Genomic DNA, 13,928 nt, shown 5'->3' on the forward strand with positions numbered 1-13,928 from the left:
GTCCTTCTCTGAAGCAGCTCTCTAAATATCCGAAAAGACCAAACACTGTAGCTCGATTCCACTCTCAACTATTGGTCATCACTGATGTCCATCTGATCACCCTGGACTGTTTCACAAAAAACGTCTCTGGACAGCCATCATAGTAGTTGAGAGAAAGAGAGAGAGAGAGAAAATTGAAAGCAATGCTCTCTCTATTTTTAATGATAGCTGTACTGCAACACTTTTGGGAAACCCCCTGGCTGTTTTTATTCATTCAGTCTTGAAGAGTTACACCAAAATCGATCTGCTACTTATTGTTTTTACAGCTTCAAACCATTTTCACATTTCTCTGATTGTTTTAATAAAAAGGGGAGAAGTCCACCAAAGAGATTTTAATAACAGACATTGCAACTTATGATCAACTTCTCTTGACAAGACCTAAACGTTTGACTGATTTGTCTGCTTTCTCTGGGCTTCTCCAAACGTTGTCATTACTCACATGCAGGCAGTGCTCGGATAATACAGAATTAATGTAAATAGTGATTTTTTTGCCAAACATTTTAGTAAATAAATCTTTACTCTCATGTGATTGTGAGTGTGATTTTTCCTCTTGCATCCACCCAACATCCATCTCACGGCAACATTGTGCCAGTGTACCTTCAGTGGCTCCCCTCTACAGGAAAACAGAATAATGTTCCCATCACCCTAAGCGCTTCCAAAGGAACACATACCAGCGGGCTAAAGCTTTAGTCCACCGACGGGAGCCTGGATTCTTTCTTAAACCCTGCGACTGTACTTGAAAGAGCAGGAACATTCCCCCTGCCCAGTCCTGCAGAGTAAATGAGTTTGGGCCCTCCTTCACCAACTGCTCTCTGTCTCCCCCTAGGGGCTGCAGTAATCACTACCCCCAAAAAACATCTCATTCATGAGCAAGTCACTGTAGAATAGATCGTGACCTGGAGAACACAGGGGACTGTGGAACATACTGGACTTGGGCTCGCATGCATGTTTATGTAGTCTAGCATTTTAAAGCTTTGATGTATTGTATAGGAATATTATTCCATAAACACAATGCAACCCATAATCAGGCCATTGTGAGATCTACACAATAGGCGTCTCTTTGATATTTCTTAAGAATTAGGAAGTCTGAATCCAGGGAATATTTTTTTGTTTCATTCAGTTCATGAATATAGAGTAATCTCGCCACAGAATCACCATCTTATAAAGATTCAATTCTTGCACATTCAAGGCAAATTGCATGTGTGACACACACACACACACACGCATCTTTGTACTATGTAAACACTACACAAACACACACACACACACACACACACACACACACACACCCACACCCACACCCACACCCACACCCACACCCACACACATACACATTTGCATGTCAAACAATCACCTTAAATCACGTTACATAAACTAAGTGGTCAGTAACTGCTGACTGAATATTCAATGAGAAAACATAACAGAGCATGTCACCTCTTGTGTTGACAGTAAGCATATATGGAGATGCAGCAGAGAGTCCCGAGTATATTGCTTACAAGTTTTCTTGTACACGTAGTCATCCGCACACATGGAAAGCATTGGCTGTTGTTATGGATGGTGATGTTAGCCAGGAAAATGTTTCGAAGCAGCGGGACGAGCACAAACACTTGGCACTGAAGAAGCCCAGAGCTGCCAGAGCCTCTCCCCGTGGTTACTTGGGACACGACGAAGTCGGACGACGGGGCATGGGTAACAGTGAAGAAGGAAGCACAACACATTTCTGAATAAACAGTTTTTTTTTTTATTTTAGTGGGATTGAGCAACAACGGCTCCTCGGCATAGGAACAATTTAGTCAATCTGACTGACTCAGATTGGACACGACCATGGAATGTTCTGGTATGAGATAACACTAAAACGTGATGCTCAAAAACATCTGAAATACCTGAAGGTCCACATATTATAGGCCTACATTTTTGTACTGACCTTTATGATGTCTAGACCAGCTGTGCAGCAGCTGGCAGATATGTCAGAACTCTTTTGGATAAAATAATCTTTATGAAATAAAAATAACAAAAACAAAAACAACTCAACCACTTCCTTATAACATTCTTGGGGTATTATTATGGTTGAGTCCTACATCCCTCTTGTATATAATATGCATAATCCAGCAATTCAATAAATTATATAATCAAAATCTGTCATGAACAGACAACAATGCACTGACAGATGCATACAGTATATCCAGAAAATCACAGGATAACAACGATAAAGAATTAAGCGGTATAATAAAACGGTGTTTGAGAACATTTTGGTTGTTAAAGCAATAGGCAATTGTAGTGTGGCACTTTGATCCTTTCCCTTTCAAGTTTGATCTCCTAAGGCACTTCTGTGTTTGCATTTCCTTTGTATAAGGTCATGTAAAGGTCATATATATATTTTGTGCGTATATGGGCTATCACACGCATATATGGTCCACTGGGGTTATTAGCTCAGCACTTCTATGGAGCCCTTACTGGGGAGAACACAATGCAACAGTATGGCATCTCAACATACTGTTCTGTGAGTCCAATGCCCTCGTGAGTGAGCCATTTTCTGGCATGCAAGAGACTCCTGTGAAGCAAATATGTCTTGACCATGTGTCCAGCGGATGAGCCATGGTGCCCAGGAACGGAATCCCCAACACCTCCCCTACAGTCTAGATGAGTCAGAGATTCTCTGGACACCCTGAATGTCAGTTACCACGCGATTGGCTCTGAAGTGTTCTATCCTTCTTTCGTTGCTGTCGTGTGACTGGCCGAGGCCCTTGTGACCTCACAATGGTTGGGTGTTCTACAGCATGGCCATGCTCTCGGGAGACAGCTGAAGGTGCATAGATCCTCCGTTCATCATGGACGCTTTGTTCTCGATCACCGACAGGGTAGAATCTCCTCTGCTGGAGCCACCCTGCACGAGAACCATGATGGTGTCGCTGGAGACGCTGTCAAACTCGAAGGCGAAGGAGCCGTAGAAGATCATGACGATGATGGCGAAGATCCACTCAAAGATGGCGGAAGCATGCTGGAGCACGAAGCTCTCCTGGACGAAGAATACACCACCTGGGAAGGCGTTGGTTAAGGCTCATAGTGTGGATGATGTTTGGAGTGAGTACAGAGTCAAAGAGATACCATACACACTCATTCAGAAACGATAATGACACATTCAGAAAAGAATCCCCATTGTATAAGTCTACACTCCCTAAAAACTGAAATATTAAAGCAACACTAAAGAGTTTTTCGTATTTTAAAAGTGTTTTCAAAATAATTTCAGCGGTTCATCAACTCGAAACAGGGTGAACGGCACTTCTGCATTCGCTTCCTAATGCTTTAAGCGACTAATGATTGATCATTTTATTCCTCTGTTATTTTTTTGCTTATGAAAAGACCTGTAAAGAAAAATCCTTTCTAAAATGTTCTGAGCATTCCTCACCAATAGGGGGCGACAAAAGACAAGGCACAGCTTAACATCAATAGATTAGAAAACAACATAAACTCCCTGACTCTTGGATGGCTCTGGTGAAATTTACACTCCACGTGTTGAGGGAACTGTTTGTCCTGACTGCGATGGCGTAGAACCACGGCGGAGTACGGTCATGTCATGAATGACTTCAGCCCCCCTCCATTGCGCAAGCCGTAATGCTAAAAACATGACAGGGAGTTTTTCTTAGAGCTGTCAGTGGAATGTTTTTCTACCGCTGAATCTCTCTATTTTTTTTTCCCTAGCTCTGTACTTTTTCCTGGAAGGAGTTTCTGTGTCTTTCTGTTTTTCGTGTTTTGTTCCCATTGCACATAGACACACACACACACACACACACACAAACATCACCAGATCTACTCACACAGAAGCAATGCAATCTGACACACAAAAACAGTTTTTCAGTCTACACACATAAACACTGAAGTCACATGGACACCATGGCACCACACAAATACATTTGTTTGTATGACTAAACGCACACCTTGTGAGGTGCTCACGGCGGTAAATGAGAGGTTAAATTTAAACAAAAGTGTCGTGGCACACTCGGAACTTCAAGATTTTTATTGACCAACGTTTCGGCTTACGCCTTCATCAAATGACCCTGATGAAGGCGTACTGTAAGTCGAAACGTTGGTCAATAAAAAACTTCCGAGTGTTCCGAGCTCCGAGTGTGCCACGAGTCCACGACACTTTTGTTTAAATTTAACCACACAAATACAAACACAAATGCACACACACAAGCGCACAACCACTCACACAAACAGCGACACAAAGACACACGCACACAAACACAGACACACACACAGATAGACAAATACACACACACACACACACACTCAAATGCACATGGCCACACACACACACACACACAGACACACACAAACACACACACTCCTGCAGTAAAGGATACTGAGCACTAGAGAGACGAAGGCCAGCAGTGACAGGGCGAGTCTCATGTGGGCGACGTGGTAGTCTGCCTGGGCCTTGGCCAGCCGGTAGCTCAGCGCCGTCTGGACGCCCACAAACAGCATGCTGGTGGGGAACGCCACGCCCGCACCCACATAGTGCAGGATCTTAGCATAGTCCACCTGAGGAACACACACACACACACACACACACACACACACACATATACACACACATTATAAGTTAGTCACATAGTGCAGGATTTTAGCATAGTCCACCTGAGGAACACACACACACACACACACACACACACACACACACACACATATACACACACATTATAAGTTAGTCACATAGTGCAGGATTTTAGCATAGTCCACCTGAGGAACAGAACACACACACACACACACATACACACACACATTATAAGTTAGTCACATAGTGCAGGATTTTAGCATAGTCCACCTGAGGAACAGAACATACACACACACATACACACACACATTATAAGTTAGTCACATAGTGCAGGATTTTAGCATAGTCTACCTGAGGAATAGAACACACACACACACACACACGTCATATATCTACTTAGTGAATGATTTCAGCATCGTCCACTTAAGAAAATGGTCAGACACACACGTCATATATCAGGTAGCCTACCTAGTGAATGATTACAGTATCATTCACCTAAGAAAATACGCATATGCATGGACACACACACACAGACGTCAGATATCAGGTAGCCTACCTAGTGAATGATTTTAGTATCGTACACCTATGAAAATACTCATATGTGAACACACACACACACACACACACACACACACACACACACACACACACACACACACACACACACACACACACACACACACACACACACACACATACTGTACGTCAGGTAGCCTTCAATGACAAGTTCACTGGGTTGTGGCCTATGGGTGAAGCATTGTGTAACTCTCTAGAATGATTTCTCTAGCCGGGCAGATCAGACAGGCTGTGCTGCTGCAGAACTTCAGCACACACTCAGCAGCGGTGTGTTGCATAAGAGCAGAAGAAAGACCGGGACCCTGACAGCGCGACAGTGTGTGTGTGTGTGTGTGTGTGTCTCTGTGTGTGTGTGTGCGTGTGTGTGTGTGTGCGTGCGTGTGTGGGGGGGGGTTCAGAGAGCGGGATGGGAAGGAGGAAGGGCAGCGACCTGGGACAAGTGGAGGCAAACAGACGGGCTTAATTAGAGGAATGGGTCTGCCATCAATCTTTGTCTGTGTGTGAGTGTGTGTGTGTGTGTGTGTGTGTGTGTGTGTGTGAAGGGAGGCTATAACTACCTCTACACTCACCCCTGACCCTGCACACACCTGCACACATGTAAGATGCTCTTACATTTGTGCAACTGGACATGTGGATATGTACTACAGTACTATAGGATATGTACTACCCCCCCCCCCCCCCCTAAAACACACACACACACACACACACACACACAAACTCACACACACACACACACACAAACTCACACACACACACACACACACACACACAAACTCACACACACACACACACACACACACACAAACACACACACAAGAGGGACCGAAGCCCCACGTTAAGAGAAGATAATGGTTTAGGGATACAGTGGTGTTTAAGGGAAGAAGGTGGCAGGAGACAGCAGTTCTATACAAAATATAGAGGCTTTATTCTCCATAAACAAGCAGATCCAGGAAGCGTCCGGGCATGAAATGTAGGATTCTTCAGTACACTCTCGTGTCCATGTCAGACGAGGCTGCTGGTGTTTGTGTAACCCGAAGGTTCTCCTCGGAGCACCCAAAGTTATTGTACAAGCGGCCCTCCTCAAGGACAGAGAGACGTATGAATGGCTTTTAACACCTGGTCACTATCATATTCTCACAGACAATCCCAAAAGAATTATGGAAGATCAGGGCTGGGACTGGACCCTGAAGATTAACTTACACTTAATATATAAAGTAAGGACAGGACTTTGGGTCAGTTTTAATCCTAGACCAGGTTAGGTCTAGACTAGTCTCTTTTCACCTTTACAGTGTAATATGGTAAACACAGCCTCTACTGAACAGTGAGGGGAAAGGAGGCCTATGCCTCCTCAATAAAAAGGAGCAACACACTGAGCACAGGGGAAACTGCCTTGCGGCAAATGTTCAGCATTGCTTGGCTTAACATTGTAAAAAATAGTCCTCATAAAACGAATTAGCGGGTTTTCGATTCAACAATCATCAAAATTGACATGCTTGAACTGAACTGCAATCATCAGATTCCAGACAACATCCGGTTCTTGAAGTGGATATACGACCCTGGTCAGGTCTCGGTTAGCCAAACTTCAGTAGGGATGCTAACAGCTAATTCTCCGATAATTTCTCGAAAATCACCCTTTAAAAACACAAGAGTCTGTGTCCTTATAAGACCTGGAATGCACACCACGCCTCAAAGTCTTTTGCGAGATTCCGACACAGGGTTCCCGAACACTGTGTTTAGGGAAAACGTTCCATGAAAGAGATCTCCTGTCGCCGACATTCCTGCCTCCATCTTATGTGATGTCCTTGGAAGGTCTACAGAGGCCACGACTCAGTAGGGGTATGCTGATCAAACGCGCCACTTCCCATTTTTCTATTGGTCGCTTTTTTATCTTTTGGAGGGAGATCTCGTTACCACTCTTTTTTTGTTGGGTCAGCATCAGTTTGCAACTCCATAACCTTATTCTCTCTCCCTTTTTATCTCTCGCTCTCTCTCTCTCTCTACATTCTTTATCATTTTCTACTTTCCATTTTCCATTCTGTGACCAAGCCTTTCAGCGTTTTGAGACAAAAGGAGATGGAGAAAGCCTCGGTATTAACTGAGTCATGACCAGAGACCAGAGACCACTCTCTTGTAAAGCTCAGGGGGGAAGGATTTAAGAGTCGCGCACTGTGAGTAAGGTCCACTGGTGAGAATAATCTAACAATTCGCTGCTTGAACTAAAGGCTCTAATAAGCTCATTTGATTTCCGGTGTGTTCGAACCTGCAGCTATTGCTGTGGTAATTAGTGCCTACAAGAAGATGCCGTTTCAATATAGTTAACGCTCCACCGGAAGTCAACCGACAGCACTGAGAGCCTTTAGTGCAAGTACCGTATTATGCACTGTAAGGCCCATTGCGGGAATGATTTAAGGGTTGCACACCTTGTCTGCCTCACAGTGTGAAAGTTCAGACAGCCACAGCAGGTAGCACGTGGAGGGAGGTTTGCACACACGCACGCACGCACGCACGCACGCACGCACGCACGCACGCACGCACGCACGCACGCACGCACGCACGCACACACACACACACACACACACACACACACACGCACAGTTGCACACACACCGTCTCATCCACCCTGCCACCCCGAAGCACAAAGTGCTGTCTGGTTTAGATTACAGAATGCATCTACTAGCTGTAAAGCCTCCAGAGCAGGTCAGAATAAGTGGTGTCAAGCCACACAGACGCCGGTTCTGTTTTTGTAGACTGCATCTGGGTCTGATCACAGCTTTTACACACTACTAACCATGATACTCGTAGGACAGCAGGATATCTGTGTGTTCCAGTATGCAATGAAGACACTTTACGGGACAATAAAGACCTCTACACTGCAATATCAGTGACTGAATCTGAAGCTACTGTAAGGGCCTTCGAATGGGCCTCCCAGCCTGTACAGTGATGCCATTACAGATAAAGCTACTCTATTGGTCATCAAGCTCCATTGGCAACCTGTCCGCTGACCAACAGCATTTTAGATCACTAGATCCAATTTAGATCACTAATTGTGTTGTGGTCTGCAAAAGGATCTCTTTCTTTTATTAAGCAAATACATACAGTAATTGGCATTTTCACATAGCTACAGAAGTCTGGACATCCCATTACACGCACACACACAAACACACACACACACCAAAGCAATACACACACACCAAAGCAATACACGCACACACACACACACACACAGGCCTGTAGCCGATTAAAATGGAATGAAATACTAACAGGAAAAGCTAACGAGCACAGCAGAAGACCCAGCAGGTCCACAAGAACAAACCATCAACCCAGAGTGTGTCCACACTCCACAGCACCATGGACTTCAAACAAAACACAATTGTCGGACACGGAGGGGGGAATTTCACCCCGTAGGATAACCATAGAGGGGTGGTGTGTGTGTGGATATGTGTGTGTGTGTATGTGTGTGTGTGTGTGTGTGTGTGTGTGTGTCTGTATGTCTACTGCTTTGATGTTGATAAAAAAAAATATTATGTAATAACTTGGCCTAAAGTGCTCTGAAGTGGCCTTTGCACATACATATGGGACTAATCGAGTTTGCTCCCAGCTCTGAACTCAGCCAGGCAGCCTACAGCTGAACACACACTCTCAGGGTGATCAGGGTAGACAGTCCAGCAACATGTGGACCGCTGATGTTCACGCTGTTATCCTTTATAATTTCATATGAAATACTATATACTGTAAACATGCTATACTGTACAAGGAAGTAGGTACTAAAGCTCATTTCGGTGTGCTTGTGTGTGTGTGTGTGTGTGCGCAGGTTGTTCAGGTAGACTTGTGTGCAGCTGGTTCAGGTGTACTCATAGCAGTTCAAAGTGTGCTCAGGTATGTATATGTGTAGTGCATTCAGGTGTGCACGTATGTGTGTGTGTGTGTGTGTGTGTGTGTGTGTGTGTGTGTGTGTGTGTGTACACGTGTGTGCGTGTGTGTGTGTCTGTGTCTGTGTATGTGTGTGTGTGCATGTGTGTCTCACCTGGAAGTTGCCCACCATGATGAGGCCTGCGGCACACATCCAGCCAGTGGAGAGGCCAGCTGTGTTGAGTATGCAGTTCTGGTGCTTATCGATCACGTGGGCATACCGCAGCAGACTTATCAGCATCACTGAATAGAGAGAGACAGAGAGACAGAGAGAGAGAGAGAGAGAGAGAGAGAGAGAGAGAGAGAAAGAGAGAGAGAGGAAGAAGAGGGAAAGAAAGGGGAGGAGAAGAGAGCAAATTGAGTAAATTGGCAATATCTTTATAAAAATACATACCTATAAAGTATTTTCATACGAAATACAAAGCCATTTTCTTCAACCCAATAAAATACAGATTACATCATATTATTGTATCATGTATCATATATACTGTCCATCTGTGTGTATGTGTGTGTGTGTGTGTGTGTGTGTGTGTGCTTGTGTGTGTGAGGAATTATGTACATACACTGTACAATACACTGACATACAGACAGTATTATTCTCAGCCACGCCTGTGTCAGTACAATAAACACAGTCCTATGGCTGAGCATTGGCCCCACCCATAAACAACTATTGTTCCTATGTGTGTGTGTGTGTGGGGGGGGGGGGGGTTACTGTCTCTGTGTATGTATGCAGTTGTGTATGTCTACACGTGTGTCGTGTGTGTGTGTGAGTTTGTGTCAGATGGAGATAGGGAATAGGGGTTAAAGGTGATCTACATGCAGGTCTTATCGGTTTGTCGAGGAGAGTAAACTCGTGTATCTCAGCTCAGCAGCTGTCTCATAATTCCATTTTCTATTCAAAAAGTGCACAGCATTACAACTGCACTGCTACTTTTCAGCATTTGACATGTTAATCACAGAAGTCAGCTGGAAACAGTTGGAAACTAATCTTAACTCAGAGATCTGGACTGTGTGTTTCGTTTCACACATGCAGTAAGTAGCCGCTTGTGTGGTGAAAACAGCCGGTTCTTATGGGATTCATGGGAGATGGAAGTTATGCAGTGACTTTACCGGGAGAGCAGATCACCCATGAGGATTGTTTTGGAAAAGAATAAGGAAAAGGCTTCTGTTTCTACGCCTCGTAAAGGTCAATCATCTCTCAGCAGGTGAAAATTGCACAGGTCTGGCAGAACTTTACAATAACCACACATGTAAACGCACCCAAACGCACACGGACACGCACACGCACACGCACACGCACACGCACACGCACACACACACACACATAGTGTATACACAGTATCTATTCTAGACAAATGTTCTGTCAAAATATCTCTCTTAAAGACACATTCAAGTCATAACCATCTCACAAGAGATGTACACACACACACACACACACACACACACATACACACACTTATATCTAAAGAAATTGAACCATGCTGTAAGTCGCTTTCGTTAAAAAGCGTCAGCCAAATGTAATGTAAATTAAGAATATAAAATAAGTAGACCAAAAGATCTGTGCTCCCAAATCAGCCTCGCATCTCAGGTGTTAGGTAACACTGGAATACTCGATGCAATGAGACCCACAGCAGCAGGAGCTTTGTGTTCAGCAGGAGTTCCATTGTGCCTGCAGGGTGTGATGTGAGGAGGGTGCTGACTACGTGACCAGTGACCAGGACGTCTTTGTCTATTGTCAGCCACCAAGCGGACTGACTTCCACTACTGTTCCGCAAAAACTGGGAGTACGGTCCTCCTCAAACATTCCTCGCGGTAGGGGGGGCATTGCTTATTTAAACTGTTTAATTGCGCCATTATTTCACTGTGTTCACCTAAGGGGCGGGTTGCTGTGTCTTGGACATTTTTTGAAAAGTCTGCCTGTTGTTATCTGATCTGGGACCTGTGCCAATGCTTGGGATTATGCAAGAAGCTTTTTGAATGTGTTCTAGCACAGAAAAAAAAAACAATAAACAGCTAAGACGAGTTGATGCTCAAGCAGTCGGTCCAAAGAAGGAGAGAAAACCATTCAAAAATGGCACCAGAAGAATGATCAACAATGGCAGAGGAATTGCACCGACATTTTCTTCATAACTGGCTTATATTTCGAAACGCGAATTCTGCGAGTCTGACTCTTGATGGAACTTTCAGGAGGCTTCTGGAATGTTCTGACTCATCATAGAAGGGGTTATGGAGTGGAACCTGGCAGAGGCCATCGGCTATCGGCCTGCGAGGCGGGAAACTGAACTCTCCTGGACTTAAATGGAGGAAACGGGACTTTTTGGGGGCTCTGCTGCATAAACACCGACTTTGGACAAGATGTTCAAGTGTGCGCAGATTTGTGGGAAACACGTCATTGAGTTGACACACAATCCTTTCCCTTTTGCGAAAGAAAACAAAAACAGTTTTCACCATCTGCATATTTTTCTGAATTGAATTTAGAAGGATCAAAGTCTCTTGTCTGCATGTCTTACTTTAAACAGCCACAGAGCAGACATGGCGTTCTAACAACATGTCTGACCGCACCAGACAAGTCTCTCTGTCTCTCTCTCTTTCTCTTTCTCTCTCTCTTCTCGCAGATGTCTGGACCTACAGCTCTCCTCTCCCTGGATGTCATATCCCAAAGAGTGTAGAGATCAAAGTTGTCTATTAGTAGAATACACAGAGACATGCAGCTGCCCTGCACTGTCTGGGGGCTATGATCCAGCTGTGTTGCAGAGTTCACAACCAGATGTGCAACGCCGTTGTCCACATGCTGCTCTAAGATCTCCTAGTTACACTCTACCTTGGTAGTTGCCTTTTGGTGAGCCACTTTAGATAAAAGTGTCAGCTGCACTAAGATCTCCTAGCTACACTGTACCTTGATAGTTCCCTTTTGGTGAGCCACTTTAGATAAAACTGTCAGCTGCACTAAGATCTCCTAGCTACACTGTACCTTGATAGTTCCCTTTTGGTGAGCCACTTTAGATAAAACTGTCAGCTGCACTAAGATCTCCTAGTTACACTGTACCTTGATAGTTCCCTTTTGGTGAGCCACTTTAGATAAAAGTGTCAGCTGCACTAAGATTTCCTAGCTACACTGTACCTTGATAGTTCCCTTTTGGTGAGCCACTTTAGATAAAAGTGTCAGCTGAACTACGTAAGATCTCCTAGTTACACTGTACCTTGATAGTTCCCTTTTGGTGAGCCACTTTAGATAAAAGTGTCAGCTGAATGACTGAATGTAAATGTCACCCTGAAGAGGACAGCTGAGTTTAAACAGTTACGGTTACGGTTACGATTATGTTACTTAGCAGACGCCTTTGTCCAAAGCGAAACAAAGTGGGTGATTGAGATGAGAGGGTTGCGGTGAAGTATGAGAAAGAACTACCTTTACTCACCAACTAATCTGTTGCTTTGGATAGAAATAATAAGCACTATAAAATAATTACAACTGAAAAAAGTAAGCAGGCTGTCCTTCTTTTAAACATGATCCCTAACACATCTTCCAAAGAAATCCCATTCCAGAGCAACCTGGTCTCATTAGTGAAAGGTTCCCCTGGGAACGTTTTCGCAGACCCACCAGGTGCGTTTCCCCCTTTAGAACCACCGCTGTTTGCACCTTAGAAACAGAGCAGGGTAATGAGACCAGGTTGCCCGGAGAGATGGGCTACCAGTTTTAGCTAGCTCACACTGGCCACCTTATCTTTTCAATGGGCTGACCCAGAAGCCTACATTCTGTGAACTTTGGATTTAACATTCTTAATACAGGGGTCAGTAGCATCAATAGCAGAGAGTATTGATGTGTGTGGGGGGAGGCGCAGGAGTGTGTGTGTGTGTGTGTGTGTGTGCTTTCTTACCCATGAACGAGCCAGTGCTGCAGATCAGACTGAACAAACAACTCTCTGGTGGAAGAGCTCCACATTTACTGCAGGGAAAGAGAAAGAGAGAGAGAGAGAGAGAGAGAGAGATGTTAAAAATGTGATTTGTATGTCCTTTTCCTTTAATACAAAAAACATGAAGCTGCTGTCACATTATCATCCACGAACAGTACCAACATGTCCACCACCTTACTGTAGGTGAGAGACTGACACCAAGACCATGAACCTGCCTGCCATCTTTACACAGGACCACCACACACAGAATAAATAGGGCAAAGCAATACTGGCCATCCCCAGACAGTATGTACATAGTGGAGACCTCACAGTCGCTCCATATATCATTGCGATAAAACGTGTTTGCAGATCTGTTTGAGGCTCTATTTGTGTACTGTATAGAGACCTTAAGGTTTCCCTTAAATGCCCTCTACGGTCTCTTAAAGGTTCCTCCGAGGGATCATTAGTGAAGAGAACTCTTAAGAACCTTCTGAGAACCTTAAAAAGGGTGTCTGTGAAGAGTCGTTTCTGTAACACAGCACAGAACGTGAATGGGAGGTTTGAGGGGTGAGTGAGAAGGTGGGCTGGCGTCTGTGCCCATGCCAGGATTTAACATGTGCCTTGGAGCCATGCCCCTCACAACAGGAGCTGTACCAATGCCACGCCACTTCCTGCTCCCATGGAATGCTGGGAAGGGAAACAGTTCTTCTAGACTAGACCACACAGGCAGAGACGGCACAACACAATGAGTTCTGAAGCATGCACTGCAGACACCCCCCCCCCACACACACACACACACACACACTCACTTATGCATACACACACACACTCAAAAACTGTCTCAGCTACATTAAAACCCTGCTGTAAACACGAGCAATGAACAGGACCAACACTCGCAAAAGATCAGATAACACAACGCTTAAAAGTAGGCCTATGGGTCCAGTTTTTAATGGAGTCTC

At 44.6% G+C, this 13,928-nt stretch overlaps 1 protein-coding gene across 1 annotated transcript in view; it reads right to left on the minus strand.

Annotated features, from left to right (window-relative positions):
• Positions 1-1,781: 1,781 nt before the first annotated feature.
• The window catches only part of LOC134069835 (transmembrane protein 150A-like), a 20,267-nt gene continuing 8,120 nt past the window's right edge, over positions 1,782-13,928 (minus strand). Inside the window, exons 5-8 of the mRNA XM_062525947.1 lie at positions 12,955-13,022; positions 9,195-9,322; positions 4,404-4,581; positions 1,782-3,075 (exon numbers count right to left, since the gene is read on the minus strand). Of these exons, the coding sequence (XP_062381931.1) occupies positions 2,810-3,075; positions 4,404-4,581; positions 9,195-9,322; positions 12,955-13,022 (640 nt within the window). The 3' untranslated portion in view covers positions 1,782-2,809. The remainder of the gene's footprint in view (positions 3,076-4,403; positions 4,582-9,194; positions 9,323-12,954; positions 13,023-13,928) is intronic.

This window comes from Sardina pilchardus, chromosome 22, assembly GCF_963854185.1.
Source record: "Sardina pilchardus chromosome 22, fSarPil1.1, whole genome shotgun sequence".
NCBI classification, from domain to species: Eukaryota; Metazoa; Chordata; class Actinopteri; order Clupeiformes; family Clupeidae; genus Sardina; species Sardina pilchardus.